This window comes from Puntigrus tetrazona, chromosome 13, assembly GCF_018831695.1.
Source record: "Puntigrus tetrazona isolate hp1 chromosome 13, ASM1883169v1, whole genome shotgun sequence".
NCBI lineage: Eukaryota > Metazoa > Chordata > Actinopteri > Cypriniformes > Cyprinidae > Puntigrus > Puntigrus tetrazona.
In genome coordinates, this window is record NC_056711.1 from 12,352,941 (window position 1) to 12,373,149 (window position 20,209).

General features: G+C 37.9%; 1 protein-coding gene across 1 annotated transcript; it reads right to left on the bottom strand.

Moving 5' to 3' along the window:
* Positions 1-1,756: 1,756 nt before the first annotated feature.
* Positions 1,757-20,051, bottom strand: trip11 (thyroid hormone receptor interactor 11). Its single transcript, XM_043256402.1, is given in 22 exon segments — positions 1,757-3,117; positions 3,857-3,995; positions 4,075-4,197; positions 6,177-6,291; positions 6,408-6,489; positions 8,752-8,851; positions 8,935-9,038; positions 9,246-9,409; positions 10,412-10,605; positions 10,770-10,910; positions 11,385-11,666; positions 11,909-14,647; positions 14,763-14,969; positions 15,165-15,263; positions 15,481-15,521; positions 15,636-15,974; positions 16,126-16,291; positions 16,396-16,467; positions 16,552-16,857; positions 16,973-17,083; positions 17,346-17,422; positions 19,491-20,051. Coding segments are annotated over 22 exon segments (5,964 nt in total). The 5' UTR covers positions 19,630-20,051; the 3' UTR covers positions 1,757-2,893.
* Positions 20,052-20,209: the final 158 nt, after the last annotated feature.

Below are 20,209 nucleotides of genomic sequence, written 5' to 3' on the forward strand. Positions count from 1 at the left end.
AGATCTTGAGATATAAAAGAGGTTTAGACTTGATCCGATGCTGATAAAACAGACAGCAGAGTTATGATAGTTCAAATGTACACAATCTAACAGCAGGAAAAATGGCTCCAAGGAATGTGGGAGGTTGGAGCAGGTGTTCCCTGGTGAGGGCAGGGTTATTTTGTCTGGCTTTGTGAGTGCTGTGTGAGGAGAGTTCGCATTAAAATCTGACACCTGCTTACATTCACTATTTCCAACACCCTCAAAGTGTTTCCACCATCTAACGCAATGCATTTGCTTCAAAGCAGCAGTTACTTGCTAGGATTTAAACATGCCGCTATAGCATAATAATTTAATGGTAATGCTTCTTGTGCTGAATTTAATGCATTGCTACATAATACACCTTAAAAAATCAATGTCAGGTCATTACTTGCACTATGCCATTCAAAAGTTTTGGGGCTGTCTTTTCTGCTTACTGAGAAGGCACTTATTTGATCCAAAATGCAGAACAAAAATTTAATGGTATAACTATTCAAAATAACATTCCTATTTTAATAAATTATAAAATGCTATTTATTCTACTTACTTTTTTGATTTGGTGCTAGAATTATGTTTCTTAGTATCTTTTATCACACTTAAAAGTTGTCTATTGTTTTTATGAAAACTCAATTTTTTTCAGGATTCTTTAACAAACGGAAAGGAACAGCATTATTAAATATGTATCCATGTACGTATACACACACACACACACATATGTGAAGTGTTGGGTGTGATGCCATAATGAGTAAAAGATTACTGTAATTTAATTACTTTCCCCTTGGAATAAGTCATTTAATTATGGTTATTTATGATGTAATTGCATTGAATAGTGGCAAGAGCAAAACAGCTCAATTCTATATAAAACAAGTTTAAATCAAAATGTTATGGTCATTAATGTAACCATCTCCCTTCTAATACTTTGATTAATTCGAGAATAGTTTATGCACTTTTATTTATTTGAAAGAAATACAATCCTTGTATTGTTCAACTGATTATATGGAGGTTTAAGTGTATGATTTTGAAAGTAATTAGTAATGCAATAGCATTGCAAAAATAGTACAGTAATCTAATTGTAATGCTAAAGATTTAATAAGTGATTACAATTTACATAAAACTGTATATAGTAATAATTTAAGCATTTACTGTCACTTTTTAATCAATAAAATACCCCTTGCGTCAAAAAGTATTAATTTCTTTGCAAAAAAACAAACAAAAAAAACATACTGACCACAAATTTTGAATGCAGTGTCTGTATATCCTCAACTGAACGTCATAATATCAGTATAGATTTAAACTGGTTAAATGTTCCAAGTATCTATGCACCAGATTAGACATGGTTACATTACAATTGGAATTCCAGACAGGGTTTTCCTTAGAGACATATTGGGAAAGACGGACATTCCCTTTTGAGGTTAATCTGGTCTGATAATGCTCTAGACCACTGCCTCCATAAGCACGTTTAAATTACAGCCTTACGATTACACAGTCTGCTGTGAAAAAAAGAAAACATGCAAAAGATCAACAAATGCACGGTTTCCTTATATAAATCTTGTATAATATATTGAAAAGTACAATTTAAGGATTAGATTTACTTACTAATTACGAAACAGCAGGAGTTCCTTTTGTATAGTCATCACTAAGTGCCATTTTTCTCAATAGAAACACAACTGAACTGTAACAACTTTATATTAAAAAAGCTGGTGGCTAAATAAATAAAATAAAAGGGAAAATGCAAATATACATAGCAGAGAATAGTTTATTCAACAGAAAAGAGAAACACTGTTGTTGAATATTTTTATGAGCAGTTTTTCAAACTTCAAAAAGACTGATCAACTTTAAATAAACACCAGCGCAAAATATATCCCCTAAAATGTATAAACGCATTCTAAATCTATATAATCAAGTGCACCCAACTTTTATGAAAGATATAGTAACCAAAAAGAGAATTACTAAGGCCATTTTTTCAAAAAACAAAACAAACAAAAAAAAACAATTCTTCATATTAGGCCTCAAGGAAATGCCGTTTTTTTTATATTTGGTTGAAACCCATTGAATTAGGAGTCCTGTGTTATGATAAACTAATGTTTATTATAACAGAGGTGTATCATTTCTTTATTAAACAATTTTAAAATATACAGGTAATTTATACACTTAATTTGCACTCTCTTTTTTCTTTATGTGTGCATGTTTTCCAAACTGTATATACATAACGTTTCTTTCTACCTTAGAAAGTTCTGAATATTGTAGACATTTTAGCCTATGCCCACTGCATAAACAGTGAAGAATATGATAGATATACAAATAAATAACATAACTGCAGGCTTGTACTGCATGTGAGCATGAGCAGCAGTCTAAATCCAAGTCACTTCTCGATTAACTGCTATTGTACCTGCCATACCATACGGCCAACCATTCATAGCGCTCAAAACGGGAGGATTTTGAAAGACTATCTGTAGCGTTTTTGCAGAAGTGGAAAAGGTTTAATAAATCCATTTGCGTAGTGGATGCCAGACAGCATCAGACAATCTCTCAACACACTAGAAAAACATTAAACACCTCTCTTTGTCTAAAAATGACAAGCTGAATGTTTGCACGACGTTAAATAAATGTTGGGAGAAGGTCACAAGAATATTCGATAATGTAATCTTCCCCAGCTTGCAAACAGAACTCGATTCTGTCAAACTTAGGCCTCAGTTTAGTCAAATTTAACAAGCGCGGCAGCCCTTAGATGCTTTATCTCTTTTATTCCGATGGCAATCAGCCATTTTAGTAAATATTTGAATCCATGACATGGCCCAGTTTTTGGTTTCCATCTGCCGGAATGTAGTGTCCTGATAAGCTAAAGTGCTTCGAGTGGCAGTACAGGTGGCTGACATCACTGCTTGAGCAAATCTTTGAGCACAGCTCCTCCGCTGGCCTCAGCCGACACGGGTACAGGTGTAAAGGTGGGCAGGGCGTCTGAGATAGGCTTCATGAGCAGGTGGCCCCCAGCGCCTGCAATGTTGCCTGCCCCTGCGGGATTAAGGAGGGGTACGGCTGCAGACCGGGGTGCCAGGAAGGGATTTGAATCCCCAGTGCGCTTACCTAGGCCTGAAACACCTGAAAGAACACAGATCACATAAATACAAGGCCTGTTTTTAACAACAAAGATAGTTATGATAATTATGAAATTGGTGTTCAGGCCAAGCGTAAAATCTAACTGACTGTCAATGTCTTTATCAACAAGAAAACAACTGTTCTGAAAGTCATTTTAACGATATTGCTCCTCTATGTTATTATAATTATAGATATGGAAAGGACTTTAACATTTTAAAAGAATAAGAACAATTAAAACTTTATGGTTAACATCTTTGGTGTGAATAGGCCTGACCTATAAAATGTAAAACTTTTTTTTTTTTTAAATAATGTATGAACCAGTATTCAAATTCTGTAACGAAAAGCTGAAAATAATTTTCATGTTATGGCTGATAATTGACAAATATTTGATATTAAATTATCCACTCTTTTGTCAAAATAAATGAAAAAGAAATATTTTTAAATAATATTTGAAAAATATATTATAAATAAAAAAGTTGCAAATTATTTCTCTAGATGTACTATGCATTATATTAAACAGGTTTATAAATTTGAACAATTAAACTTAAAATTAAAATTTAAAATGAATTCTAAAAACTTAAAATTCTAAAACCATAATTTTTCCAAGTTCAGTAAAAATGGTCACAAAAATCATCACAAATATTTAAACATTTTTACTGAAACATAAAAACCCTAATATGGGCTAATCCTAATAAATATAGTAACAATATATTGTGCATCCCTAGATTTCGTGACATTTTACCTGATGCAGGTGTGCTTGCAGTACTCCGGCCAGGTGGGGGTGCACTCAGAGGCTTGATGTCATAAACAGGTAATTTAGGGGCAGGAAGTGCAGGAGTAGACTCCACCTCCAAGAACTTCACAAACATCTCAGAAAAGGACTTTAAAACACAGAGACCAGTATAAGAGGAAGATGCATGTGTAAAATTTGTGTGTGCATGCATTTGTATGGGCACCCACCGAATTAAGGTTCTGTGTATGTGTGGGTCTTTGGGGAGTGTTGGGTACACTCTGAACAGCTCTGCCTCCCAACCAATTCGAGACCCATCCGGTCATTCCACTCTTACTCTCTTCCTGTAACAACTGGAGAAAGAGAAAACGGTAGGTCAGTAGGACAGTAGGGCAAAGGGAATGTTTGTGTGTGTGTGTGTGTGTGTGTGTCTTAAAAAAAAAAAAAAATTTCCTCTCTTACTCAAATTAACTGTGTAAAGTTCAAAGAAGTACTGCTACAAAAATGTCCCTGTCCTCAAAGTACTCAGACCACAGCTAATGAAATAACCTTTTGAAACGTTTGAAATAAAAGCACTGAATCAGCCCTTTAACCAAAAAAACAGACTGGGATTATTTTTAGTCTTTGGAGTTGTAAACAAAGAGATCTTGAGTGGAAAATTTAATGTGTAGCATAAAAAAATGTGACGAAGGTGTGGAGTGGAGTGGGGAAAGAAAATATGGGTTGAAATGGAAAGTGGATTGTGTGACCCAGAAACACACACACACACTCAGATTTACTCTCCTTCTCTCCCTCTTTCTCCTCTGAGGGCTGTTGGGTAATTCTGCTCACAACTTGCCGAATAGTTGGAGCCTCTCCTGCCAGACTCCAGCTACTTCTATGGAATTGTGGGTAAGGAAATGCTTTTGGTCTTAGGTTGGCATGAGCATGTCCTCTAATTCAATCTTTGTCTCTCGCAGTCTCTAACTGCTGATTTCTTGCATTGTTTCCTTGCTTTATCAATCTCTTATTTCCATCTTTAATAAGAGCCATCAGGATTGGACATGGAAAACATGTTATGACGACATTTTTAATGTACTGATAGGCATACTTTTTCATATGAGAAAGTGAAAACAACAACAACTCTATTAAGGTTTCATCTAGAAAAGTACTTCAATTCAGTACTCAAATAGATTGAATTAAATTCTATAATAAGGTTGTGTTGTCTTATGTAAATTAGTATTTATTTTGCATGCTAAAACGAAAAATAATACTCTCTCTTCTTCTGAAATAGATTTCCAAGTCACACTGCTCAGGATATTAAATAATGTTATCCAGTAGCCAAATAGCTAATTAAAATTTGAGCAAACTTGCATTCCCATTCTGGTATGTAACACCCACGTTTCACAATCAAATTCATTCCCATTTTTCCTCTCGCTGAATATTCAGCTTCACTTGGAAATACAACACATTATGGAAGTAAAATGGGTTGCAAACAACTGGAGTACAATTGGTTGAAAAAGGAAAACCACATACTGATTTTGACCCTTTGAGGACAAAAGCTAAAATGATTATGGCTTTTCTAAGAAAAAAAAGCCACATCCTGCTTTATCATCAGAACTGATCTGTTCCTGTTATTGAGAAAATCAGCCCCACCAGGATCAAAACGGAAAAACAGCAATTTGAACAGAAAACAAATCAGCTCTATTAGCAGCCAGCCAAATGAATGCGGTCATATGCGTGCAGACTTTCTGGGGATGCTGACACTATTTAGTACAGGCTGTCCTTGCAAGACCAGAAACCTCTATACCCAGATTACCAACAAGGACCAAACGCCACTTCAAATCATCCTTCAAAAGACTCAAACAAGGACCTTTTTTTAACAAGACCAGCGTGGGCAGCTTGAGCTTTGTGCCAAATTAAACACATGAGGTAATATGAGTGGAAAAATCTTTTTAACATCTGATAAAAACCTTCAAGCTGACATCGAACAAGAGACAATTGAAAAAAAAAAAAAGAAAAGAAAAAAGGGTGGAGAACTCAACATTAGGAGTCAGGAGGTCAAATATTAAATCCACACGTTTAACAGTCACGTTTCAAGAATGACACAAGAACTGGAGCTGAGCCACATTTGAGATTAATGAAAAATAGCAGGAATTTTACAAAACGACTCAGACTGAATAGTGAATGGCTGCTCCTTTTCTTTGAAAAATTGGACTTGACAGTATCTGATAAATGCAAATATGCATGCACATTTGCATTTGCGTAGAGCAATACATGCATTTCTAAAGTGAATTCAAAAGGGAGGATAAAGAGAAATCCACAGTATGAGAAGCATAGAGCGCTGACCCACCTCGGACACCTCATCTCGGTCCAAACCAAGCACATTACCCATAAGCCTCAGCACCTCAGAGCGCTTGTTTCGGGGGCTGTGAAAATAGCCCAGGTAAAGATTCTTCATCAGAACCCTGTGTGAGAAGTTAATCATGTTAGATGATATTTCACAGGAACAGCCTTTTGAAAATATTTGGATCTACATATATATATGAAATATGTTTCCAGTGCAGGTGTGTTTTGGACTCACTTATCCACTTTGCCTTCGGTGCTGTTCAGGAGGTTCATCAGTTTTCTCTGAGCCTCTTCCAACATCTCCTGTCTCACACCCACTGCAAAACACACACAGGTACAAGTTTGAATATTTTCCCATACATTGCTGTCACAGTTAGGTTCGTGAGTTATTGGCTAATTCATAAAACCAACACATTAATAAAAAAATTATTCATTTGCTAATGTCTGGCTTCTGTCAGATATGGCTGTGTGTCTAAGCGTCCAAAAAAACGTATTCCTACACTTACGCGATTCTTTTTTATTTCTGGCAATGAAATTGAATAACTAAATGTTATACATATACACACTACATTTGTAAAGACATTAAACTACACAGTAATTTACATTTTTATTTCAAATGCTGTTCTTTTGAACTTTTCATTTAACATAAATCAAGACAATGTATCATGGTTACTATGAAAATATGAAGACTTTCTTACACATACGCCACATTATTATGCTGAAGTTCCTTATAGTGGAGTCAAACGCCACTAGCAAGTAGGTTTTATTACTAGACAAAGCAAATTTTAAATGCACTGTTAAATTTGGATGCTATGTTTGTGAGATGCAGACAGAGCTTTCAGCAGGAGGTGGTATACGACTTTGTTAGGTATTAATGCAAACAGTAGAGAACAAGTGTTTGTACTGAAATAATAAGCATGTGTGTCTGCAGCTTAACATAAACAGTAATAACAGTGGTATGGGGTTCAGTGTGTCTGGGAATGTCTCACAGAGCAAAAACAAAGAAGTGTGAGAATATGACGTGCTATAAATGCCTTTATCACAAACGCCCCTTGCTGGTCCAGACCATTTGGCTCTTGAGAACCCTTTTCCTCTGAGACTTTACCTCCTGAGACCACACGAACCGAGCGATAAGAAAGGGTGAGAGAGTTCCTGTCTGCGCTAAACACCCTGGAATGTCTGTCGGCTGCACTTGTGCTTTGCTAAGCAAAAACGAACCATTCTTGATCATTCTGTCAACGGTCTCCTCAGTTGTTTTTTGACAGATGCAGTAAAAATCCCAGCCCTCATCCCTCAACCTCCTCTCCCTCTCAGACCGACAGCACTGTATTGTTGATTTGGGGCTTGATACGGACAGAGAAGAAAGGGATAGGTGAGATAGAAAGACAGGGTGGATGGAAAAAGAGAATCTTTGTCTACACAATTTGGCTACTGACATGCCATAAATATCATCTCTCTGACGGAGAGGAGATTTGAAGGAATGCTAAACATCTATACCCTCTACAGACTTGGCTGATCTCTGCATCTCTCTTACAAACGCAAACATGTGTGTTTCTTAATGTCTGCACTGATATGAATCAAATTAAGCCACTACATAAAGCACAGTCTCAAAGAGTCAAACATAATTTAATGGATCCTGATGTTTCTAGTTCCGTTGACGTTCACAAGTCTCTTCAGAAAATGGTTTACAATGCTACAAATCTGAGAAAATCTCAGATAATGTGCCATGAGTTGTGTGTCAGCTCGGCTTGAGAGCTAGTCTTTTCGCAAAACATTTTTGCGGCGTATTTTAGTGTTTTTAAGGATCGTGTGAGTGCTGTGCAACACATGTTCATCAAGGTAATTAAATTAGCAAAGTCAAATAAAATGTTTCTTATTAATAATAGCAACATGATCTCCCAAGTCTGAATTCAACTGAATCAAATGAATGACTGGAACTTAATCAGAATCAAACTGACTCAGCCTTAGTGTTTTTTCCTGTGGTCGGTTAGTAATCCTGTGGCCATTTAATTTGAATTTTGTGTTTCTGTATTTTGCATCCGTCTTTAATCAAAATAAATTCAGAGTTTCTGAATCACAATCAAACTGAATGAGGAAATATGAATGTTTTGCTATGATTGATTTATTTGAATTGAGCTTCTGTACTCTTCCTCCATCCTGTTTCAATGGTGCTCAACAAAGGAGGCCGGAGACTCAGCAAACCTTATTAAACATGCTACCAAAAACTAAATATTTTACTATTAAATAACTATTCTCTTTATTGAATTCACACCGACCCTTATAAAAATCCCAAAATAAATTGTTTTTAATTAATTTAATATATCAATACTCCAAGTTTATGTTACAAAACATATTTGTCATTTGTCATATTTACATTTGTCCTCTAGGCATCAGCATGCTGGTTAATTACTGAGTTAATACCAAAAAAATATCTTAGCCAATATGGGAGGCCTACAAGTCAAAATGGTAAGATACACCGTCTTTGTTAAACAATGAGGTGAAACGCTGAGATGATTTCTAGGAAAATTCTCAAGCTCTGACTTCAACATAGTCATTCACGTGGTGACATTTTGTCTCACCTTGTTTCTTCAGATCTTCTATCTCTTCCTCTTTGAGGTCCAGCTGGTCAGTGAGGCGAGAGGCAGATTCTAGAGCTGCATTTGCTTCATCCAGGTTTATCTAAGATTACAGACACAGAACTTTAACATAACTACTTGTGTCAGAAAACACAGAGGTTTGTACATTTGTCTGTTTTAACTGACTTGGAGAGCGGCTGCCTGATCCTGAAGATTTTCTGCTTTAGTTCTCCACTCTTCCTTCTCCCTCTTGTGCTTTTCCAGTTCCGCTGAGTACATGGCTTTTTCTTCTGTAAAGAAAGATACAAATGTCAATATTGTTGAAAAACTGAAGACTTATTTGCAGATTCCTCTCTTAATCCAAACGTTTAAAAAAAATAAATACCTGAAAATTACACCCCAATCTACATTTGTAATTACTTTAATAGCCTCATTCCGGACAAGAAAGATTATTTTCTTAATAAATTACAATAATGCAAAAAAATGTGAGCACTTGCCTTGTTGAAACTGTTCCAGCACCATCTGCAGGTTAGAGAGTGACACTGCATACTGGTTGACCTGATCCTGAGAAGCACGAAGCTGAATAAGCGCTTCATCTCTCTGTCTGACAGCACCATTCAGCTGCTCCTGAAGAGACTCGACCTGCAGACTAGCCTGCTGACTACACACACAGTTAGATACATTAGTAAGGTTAAAACGATAAAACGCTAAAAAGAAACTACAAAAAAACTATTTTTCACGTTTCTTGTATCCATAGCAGAAAGATCAGCTGAAAAAATGAACTAAAAACATTTGTTGATGATTTTAAGCAAATGGTTAAAAACCCATTTATACAATAACTTGTACTTTTAACCAACAGGTGCCACCAACAAACTGATCTGGTTTGGTCAGTGTTGGGTGACAATGACACACAAAGTTTACAGTTTATATGCCAAAGCATTGCAGAAATACAGCCTTAGATTTAGTTTGGCATCATTCCATTAATATTTTATAATAAGTAATTCAAAAACAGATTGATCAGTCATAAAATCAGACAAACCATCTAGAATGACTACCAAAAATAGTAAAAACTATTTTGTACATACAAAATCAGAAATAGTATGTTATATTGTGCGACTAATTCAGTATGAGCTGAGGAATTCTGGAATCATGTTGTTTGTTGCCTTTGAGGTTCAAGTTATTAGCATAAACATCAGCGCTGTTGATTTTAACTGGTGGTGGTACTAGAGGCTTTGAGTTAGAGACTTTGCTGTGGTTAATGTCGACACTGTCCTCTATCTATATGCCAAATATTATAACTTTCTTGCATGTGAGTCTACAGCCTGCCACAGGCTCAAGAGCAGAAGAAGACGACTCAAAAGCGACAGAAGAAGACTAAAGAAATGAAGAGAGTGAGAAGATGACTAATAAATGAAATCGTTAACTTTGTATCTTTGGTGCTTGGCTCCTAATTATATAAGCATATATGAGATAGAAACAAATAAGAGTATAAAAAGAGTTATTATTTTTTAAGATTTGGGGGTTTTTATCTTTTTTTTTTTTTTTTGCTTTTATTAGGATTTAAGTCAGCTATATGTCACACACTGTACATGAGACTACTGCAGCCAACAGCAAATTCTAGTTTTAAGAAAGCACTCACATCAGCAGACTAAAACATACCCACCTTGCACTCTCCACAGCATTAGAGGAAGATGTTAACCGCTCTTCCAGGAGTGCCACTCTGCGTCTCAGCTCTCCCTCTCTGTCCTCAGCTGCCAAAGCCTCACGTGTGTACGAATCCTCAATATCTAACAGGTGATTGCGCAACCGCTCCGCTTCCTGCTTCAGGCGCTGCTCTTTATCTCGTGTGTGCTGAAGCTATATACAGAAAGTACACAAAAGTAAAGCAATTCCCCCAAATAAAAATACAGTTTTAATGAATTCTACTGGATATATCATTGAATTGGGACATGGTAACAGTTAATGTTCTCAATATTTTAGTAAGTCAATAAACATAGCAAAGTAACTTTGTCTTTTGCTACCTCACTCTGAAGAGCAGTTGTCTCCATTTGTTTTTGTTTGAGGGCCATCATCACTTGATCTCTTTCCTGCTGAAACAACACTGCCTTCTCTTGCATTGACTTAACTTCATTTAACAATTGGTTCAGCTCTCCAGATTTACCCTGCAGTACAGACAAAGGCAGAACAGGTCAACTTCACAACACATATAGAACTAGAACAGTCCAGAACAAGTTGTATGCCTTCAATGGCAATAGCATTACAAATGCAAATTGTTCCCACTTCAATTATTTTGGGGAGCGGGGGAACAGGACAGAAATACATTTATTATAATACTCATAATTAAAATAACAATAAAAATCTAAATCAAATTTACTACTGTTCAAAATGATAAAAGAGCTATATATTTGTTATTGAAAGTCTTCTATGCTCAATAAAGTTAAATTAATTTGATCACAAGTACAGTAAAAACTAAATCACTGCATACATTTTTTAATATATATATTTTAAAATTATTTCTTTCTTAGACAACTAAGCAGAATTCTTTGATTAAGAATTTACAACATTTTAAAAAGCATTTTAAATGTATTTCTTCACACTTTTTTATATTTTAATAAAAAACACATGAAGAGACAAACCTGCTCTTTATCTTTCAGCATCTTCTCCATAGCAGACGCCTTCTCATTCACAGCACTGAACTGAAACTCTCGTTCCCGAAGCAGCAGTGACACCTGCATGTTGGTTTCCTGCAGGGCACGAAATTCTGTCTCTTTCTCACGAGCTTTTGCTGCTATTGCTTCGTTCTCCTCCTTTAACTTCTTCACATCGAGTTCCAGTATCAGGGCACGCTCCTTCAGATTTGTCACAGCCTGCTTCAAGACCTCGTTGTCATTTTCACGATTACGTAAACTTTCACTCACCTAGTTTTTTTTTTTTAACAAAAAAAAAATATGTCACATGATGTTAAAATTAACAAACCTATTCAGAGATTTTTTGAGTGTCTAAAATCAAAACACATGTCATGTGCAAACTTTGAATTTTACTTTGAATTTGAATCTTACTGAAGTCTCAAAACTGACATTTTACTCTGCAATCTACCATCTAAAGTACCTTTGGTATTCCACATCTTCCAGTCATTCAACACATCAGAATTGTAAGTCACCTGACTAAGTTGGTCTCCCTTGGTCTTAATGAGCAGATCTTTCTCTCTGAGGGAGCGCTGTAGAGATTCTTGCTTCTCTCTAGCCTGCTTGAGCTCCTCTGCATGGCTTCTTTGCTCACTTTCAGACAGAGATGCAGAATTCGACAAACGATGATTGTTTTCCTGCAGAGTTCTTATCATGCTCTCCTTCTCTGCTAAAATTCTCTGCATTGACTTCAACTCCTGATGTAGGCTCTCATCTTGACCTGTTGGTGCTGCCCCCTTCAGGATTGGAGGGGCAAAGGCTTAGGTAGCCATCATAGCAGAAGCTTCTGGAGATTGCTTGACACTGCCAAGCTTCCCAAGAAGGACGTCTTTGGTACTACTCAGCTGGCTGATGGTCTGCTGCACCTGTGCCAGCTCTTGACTCAACAATCCCAGCTTTTTCTCTTTTTGCTCATAGCTCTGAATAAGTCTGGAGTAATCCACTGAGAGCTTTGAGCTGCAGTCGCTATCTGCAGAAACCTGCCCCTGCAGCTTCAGCAGCTCCTCTTGTAGCTGAGCAGATTCATGCTGCATGTTCCTCACAGTCGTGATCACCTGCTGCTTCCACTCCTCCATCTTCTTCACTTGCTGTTTGAGAGTGTCACGTTCTTGTAGGAGCTCCTCAAACTGGTTGCTGCTCACACCCCCCGAGCCACCACTTACAGAATCGCCTGCACCTGATGTCTGAAGGACAGAGACCAGGGTCTGACATTTCTGAGTCAAGGCGTCAATCTCGATATCCTTCTCACGTATGATGCGGGAGAGGTTCTGAATGGTTTCTCGAAACATCTCCTGACTGCCTGAAGGGTCGCTCATAGTGGAAATCCGCTGGTTTTCTTGCTGGAGCTTCAACAAGGCAGCTTCCTTGGCAGCAACAATGTCCATAATGCGATGATAGTCCGAACGCAACTGGCTGTTTTCTCTGGTTTTCTCGTTGAGCACGGCCAACACCTGTTCACGCTCCACCGCATATGCCTGCAACTGCTGCTGCAAGAACACCACATCCTGACCATGACCACTAGACACCCGAGCATGGAGCGCCTGGATTTCTAGATCTTTTTGAAGTACTATCTGTGAGAGTTTTCCCAACTCATTTTGAGAGATTACAAGTTGGTCAAGCTGTTTAGTTAAAGACAGGTTCTTCTCATTTAGCTGGTTGATCTCAGTCTCTTTCTCCTTTATGCCTTTCACAAGCTTCTCAATCTCCACCTTCGAAAGGTCATGTTTCTCGTTACCATTTTCACCATTCAGCGACTGGGTCTTGTCCTCCTGTAGGATTTCTACTGACTGTATTTGACTCTGTCCTTGTGTGCTCAGGCCCTCTAGTTCTGATTGAAGCCGGACAATCTCCTCATCCTTAGCAGTGATAAGTCTTTCGTAATTGAGTGAGCTTTGTTCATGTCTTGTCCGTGCTTGCTCAAGTTCACTCTGTAGCACTTGCAGAGATCGCTGGGACTGCAGCGCTGTGGCCTGCTGCTCTTCTGATACCTTCCGCAACGAATGGACCTCTTCTTCGAACTGATCTCTGGCAGCTTTGAGCTGGGCCACCTCAGTCTCAAGCTCTGTGATGATGTCCAGTGTCCGTGGCTCTGACAATAATGGTGGTCTGCTCTGCTGGTCTCTCAGACGGTCAATCTCTTCTTTTAGATGGCTGTTTTCTTCCTTCATGGCTCCAAGCTGTTTGTCCTTCTCCTCCACTGACTTTCTTAGAGAGTCACACTCTTGAGTTGCACCCAGGAACTTGCGCTCTAGTTCCTGTTGTGTTTCTGCAGCTTGAGCTTTTAGGGTATCTGCAAAGGTGTCCTTCTCCTGTAAAAGCTCAGTGAGTTGATTTTGGCCTGCCACAGTGATGTCCAGCATCTCACTGGTGTCTTTGTGGTCAGAGGCCATCTGCTCCATTTCACGCTTGAGCTCTGCAATTGCAAGATCTTTTTCCTGATTCAGTTTCACCATTCGCTCATGTTCAGTCTGTAGTGCGGAAGCATCCAGAGAGCGTGCTCTGGTTAGTTCGTCAATGGTTTGTTGATACTGTTTGGCCTGATCTGATAGTCGCTTCTCTGTCTGGCTTAGCTCAGATTCTAACTGGCTCTTTTCTAGTTTCAAGGCTTCAATGCGGGTATCTTTCTCCAGTGACAGCCTGCTTATAGAGGCTTGACCATCTTGAATCTGCTTTTCCAAACTGTCAATCTTTTCTAAAGCCTGAGTGCTCTCTTCTTTCAACTTTTTATTGTCAATTTTCAATTCGAAATCCTCTGAAATGGCCCTTTCATAGGAGGCCTTCACTTCTGATAGCTCTGTTCTCAAGTCTTGGATCTCTTTATCCCTTGTCTCAAGTACCTTCCTGTGTTCCTCTACCACATACCCCTGCTCCCCAGAATTACTTAATTTTTCACAAAATGCAGAAAGTTCTGTCTCTCTTTGCTGAAGCGCCCTCTTGAGGTCAGAGGTCTCCTGACGCAGTTCTTTGCCCAGATCCTGTGACTTGCATAACTTTTCCCTCAACTCTTTTACTGTGATTTCCAGTTGCTGCTTTGCCATGTGCAGTTCATTCAAGGAGAAGGCACTTTGACTTAACTTCTCCCCCTGAGCTTCCAGTTCCTGTTGAAGGATTTGTCTCTGGTCAAGGGAGGAGTTGAGATCTGACAGAAGATGGGAATTTTCTGCATCAGCCTGGGTTTTCTGCAGGGACAGCTGTTCCTTCTCTGCAATAAGATGCTAGAGAAAGAATACTGCGTAAGTATCTTAACTCAAATTCTGAACACATTCAACAGATCCAATAATTGCATTCAGTCTAATACACTTGAAACATACAAGAGTTCAAAAAGAGTACCTGTGTGGCCTCCTGGTTCTGCTTGTCCAGTTCTTCCAGTTCAGCACTAAATGTCTCTATATCAAGATGGGCTTGCTTTAGAGCTTGCTCCCGTTGGTCTAGCTGACTCTTTAGGTCTAAAACTTCCTGTGACAGTTCCACAACACTTTCTGACTCTCCTGTCTTGTGTTCCTCCTCGACCTTGGTCAGTCTTTGAACTAATGCAAGCTAATGAAGAAAAAGAAAAAATAATATGAAAATTGCCATTTGGGTACATGATAACATGTAGATGTGCTTTCAAAAAGCTGCTGAAATATTGAATACCCTATCATCAAATATTTTTGCTTATTGAAAGATACTTCAGTAAAAAACAGGAAGAAACATGTATTAGTGTTTGCCATAATTTTGTCAATATACACAAACCTTTTCTCTCTCCACCTCTTCCTTCTCTTTTCTGAGGGTATCAATGATTGTGTTGAGCTCCAGTATGTCAGCATGTTCTACTTCTTCTGTAGGATTGCTCTAAATCAAATGAAAAACAAAAAATGTAAAAACCCATATCCCATTATCCCATACTTACACTATTTGCAAAGGCAACCAGAAAGTGTCCCAATACAAATTTTGAACATTTTTAATCAAGTGTTTTATATTTGAATACTTAGAATAACTAAAAACATCTAGACATTATTGGGCTACAAACTTCTAAACTGTCCAGAGGAAGGTTTTTTAGCAAACTTACCTCAGTAAGACTTCTCAACCTAGCCATCTCTTTCTCTGCACCTAAATAAAATACAAAATATAACAAATATGAGAAAGCAGTATCAGCAATATCAGAGATTTTCCCATTCATGAACATATAATTTGATCATACACAATTTCTCGTGTTCTCTATACCTGCCAGAGCTTTTTTCAGGGTTTGTATCTCATTGTCATGCTGGGCTTTTAGCATAGACTTCCCTTCCTGTTCCTGTACTCGAGCCTGGAGTTCGTTTACAGACTTCTGAAGGCGACTGTAATTCTGCAACAATTCTGCATTTTCTGCTGTAGCCTCCTCCTTTTCCTTCTCTAGTTTGGCCTTCTGACACTCTGCCTCCTCCAAACTGGCCAATAGATCACTGTGCTGTTTGCGCTGAAGCTCCACCTCCTCCTGTAAAGACTGCATGGTCGATTGCAACTCTTGAAGTTTGGCAGAGTCCTGTACTGTGGTTGATTTTTGAACAACACTTCCACCTTCTGAAGACCAGAGATAAACACAACACTGTATTCAAAATTCAACTGTTCATTTCAAAACTACCAAATGCAAATCAAACACGTTATCTGCATTTAAGAAGTTCAAAAATGTCCTGAATTCACTTCTAATATCCATTAAGTGTTTGTTCCTCACCACTTTGAAGCTGTTCCTCAAGCTCCTCGATTCTCTCCTCATACTCTGCCAGCTCCCCTCTGTGCCGTTTTGATATTTCAGCCATTTTCTGCCTCTGGGCATCCTGTAATGCTGCCAGTTCATGCTGGTGTTCATCCACCTCCCGTGCCATTTGCTCTCTCAGCTCCTGATTGGGTCAGAGCATCAGATGAGTTAAAAACATTACCAAATTTCAACCACTGACCAAAAGGAAAGCACCTACTCTTTATAACAATTCAAAAGGTTTCTCACCTTGATCATTCTTTGCATTTTTAGAACTTCACCCTGGTCTCCGTTACCATCAACTGCTGGTAGCTTGGATGCCTGATAAATTGAAATATAATCATATAAATAATCTAATTCTAATTTATAGCCCTCTCATGATATAATTGTAAAATTAAAAGTGACCTGAGCAACTCTTCTCCAGTGGGCAACTTCAGCCTCTAAACGATGCACCTCATTAGAAAGACGATTAATTTCCTGCTGTGACCACAGGACATCACTAAGGTCCACCTCATCACCATGGAAGCCTTGATGGACAGCTGTAGACCGGTGCAGAAAGGAAGACGAAGTAGTGGTAGTGGCAGCAGTGGTAACAGGGAGTACAGCAGCACCAGAGGATGACGAGCTGCCTGAAGCCTGAGCAGAATGCTGGAGTTTCTGGACCTCCTCCTGCAGACCACTCTGGCGGGCCTTGAGGTGACTGATCTCCACCTTTACAACAATAAAAATACACAAAATATCATTAGTATGATTCTAAATTTTATAAATTCTCCCACTATTGTTAGATGAGTGTAAAAAAGAAGTGAATTTAGTTTTGAGCCCAAACCTCTTTCTGTTGCAGGAGGGTTCTGTATTCTACTGACTGCTGTTTGACCTGAATCTCTGCTGCCTCTAGCTTCTCCTCCAGCTCAGAGTTTATTCTTCGCAAGCGATCATACTAGGTCACACAAAAGCAAAAACTTTCAATTATAAAAACAAAATTCATAAAAAAAAAAAAAAATTGAATTATACAAGTTGATGCACTGACAAAATGTTTCATCCTGTAACTGCATTATAGGGCATAATTAGGCATTTTTAAACAATGTGTGCAAATAAAAAGTAGAAATATGTTCAATTTAAAGCACACAAAACATTAGGGCTTATGACAAAATTGAGTAATATAATCAGCATCAGAGTTTGACTTTTTTTGTCAAAATCACCTCAGATTTTTGTGTTGCATATAAAGTCTCCAGTTCCTGCAATCTAGAGTTGGACACCTGCAGCTCAGAGGCAGCATCTGTAAGAAAAACATCCTGACATTTAATAAAGTCAGAGATCCTGAAATAGCTCAGCCTACATCTGTGCATGCAGCTCTATTATAATTGTATCAAGTGTGAATCATAGAGGGACAAGTCCTTCCCATTTATCTAAAATAAATATCCGATGAAAATAATGAGAACATCTGTTCGTCTGTAAACTGTCTGTAAAAAGTCAGGGTTTTAAAGTACACATTATTCAATTGTTGGGTGACTGTCCCTTTAAATACCAACATTCCAAAAGGGATCAAGTTCAGTTATTTTATCCCAGCAGCTGCACAGCCACTGCAGATATTACATATCTATAACCAACAAGTACACTTGAATAAATACAGGCTTAAAATAAATAACAACAAATAACAAAATGTAAATAAAATTCTTGAGAGTGAAAGAAACAACAACAGGTAACAAAGTGTTTGTCCACAAGCTCTAAAGAGTAAGGTTTCATTTCAACATGGTTCAGGTTCACAAGGGACATTTAAAGAGGCATTTAAACACATACTGTTTCAACCACAGTTGCAAATCTCATGTTTGCAAACAAGACTAACATGACCTTATTTTTCATTATTTAATGCATAAAAAATATAAATAAAAAACTGTCAAAAACAAACTGTCTCTGGTTAAGAACAGTTAGCTAAACTTACACACAACATGTGGCTATTAACTCATAACAATAGGGAAATGTCTTCCTTAAAAACACAATTGGGGTGTAGTAGCATACAGTATAATAGTTATAACTGTATTAAAATTATAGTTAGTTGGAAGATCCTCTTAAATGTCACGGAGCTAAGCTTAATCCTACGGTTATGGTTATGGCTCACTGCATGAATCTTACGGGGCTTTAATTTTGCGGCCTTTATTTTTATACAGCTATTAATAATATATAATTAACAACAAATAATATTACGACTAAGCTATATTATCAAATGCTGTTCAGTGCTATCATGACACATAATTTTAACAAATATAACTTTTGGTAAAGTTATTAATGTAGTATAATTTGAAAGACAACAAAAGCAAGTCATTTTGCTTTAATAAGTTTGCTTTAAAACAGACAGGTCGAGACATAGCATCGTGAGACATAACATATTGACTCAAGGTCTGTCTGCTTTGCTGGAAGTTGCTGATCAAAGTTCTCAGTGTGCTCTGTGAGCGTCTGTCCACTCCTCCAATGGTCAAAAAGGGCATATGTACTTTTAACAGTAGCAAGAGTTTTATTAGTAACCAAAAAAATGCATTTCTGTGTTTGCAAAATTATTGGGATAGATACAAGGAACAAGGCAGCGTTACACACCAGTCCCCATTCACAAAAGAAAGAAAGAAAAAAAAAAAAACATCTAGTACTTTCTGGATTAAGATCAAGTGCCTAAACTCCAGTCGAAGCTACATCTCTAATAGGGATTCAGCGGCTGTATGCAAACAAATCTCTTACTCTGTCTTACTATAATTACTTCAGCCCTTTACATAAGCGCACTGCAGCATCACATTTGTAGAGAATGACAATGAAAATAAAGGGACAGTTAACCCAAAAACAAAAACACCTAACCCTGAACTCTTGTTTCTTCCAAACTTGTGTGAATTTCTTTCTCTAAAGGAGATGGGCTAAATGACAAGCTGTCGTTATTTACTTTCATTACATAGAATTACATTTCTTTTAGCTTTTCTCAGAAAATCAGTCATTAAGGTCAACCTAATCAATTTAATTTGAGAGCACATTCCCTTTAATTCCTTTGATCAGATGTCAACGCAAACAAAATCACATCTTTAAAAAAAACTGCTACGATATCTCAACAATCAGACAAAAAAAAACATTGAGCACATTTCAGTGTGATTAACTTAGATTTCAAGCATACCCAGATTGTGTTTATAAAACAGTCATCATAAAACTGTTACATTCATTAGTCTAGCATACAATTGTGACCACTTAATGTAAATACATAATAGACAATTATATAACAAAACAACTGACCGTACTGTACTAACTAAACGCTGTAAAAGTGCTAAATGTCTGTATGGGAAGTGAAATGATCTTGACTGTTGTCAACTCACCTCCCACTTCCTCGGCGCTTTCCAGCAAAATATCTTTGGTAAAATTAGAGATCTGCCCGGTAAAAGAAGACAAGCTTCCCCCGACCTGACCCAAACTCTGACCCAGGCCAGAGCCTATCCCTCCCAGCCAAGACGACATGATAAACCGAACCGGATCTAACCCTTAATCACCGACACGGGCCTCTCAAACACACACACAATGCATTGACAGCACAGATCCGTGCGAGCGAGGGCTTCATGTACTCAAGCTAATTAATAATAACTAGCGTTTTGCGCTTGCTTGTTTTTAATAGACGCAATAATGGATAATCAGCAGCGGATCCGGATTCCAGCTGGTTCAAAACTTCATGACATAAACAAAGACAAAACGCCGCGTTTTACGTATCAAATCCGCAGGAATCACGAAGATCTGGTTGCCGGGTTATATCCACATATGGACAGGCAGGTTTCCGATACGGGTTTGTTTTGGGTCGCTGTGTTTTTCACGCGGTTAAAGTGCCAGCTCGACCGCGGCCATCACAGCCGGACTGATCATCCGTCAGAGAAGACGTGGACAGCACAGATGGATTATGGGACGGTGGAGGACCAACACAATCAGCGCACTCTTTCAACGCATTAACAGCGACGCCAATGGACAAAAAGAGTCCTACAAGCATGTGATAAAACGCACTCCAATTTTTGTGTTGACCAAGTTTTGTCTATAATATCCTTTTGATCAT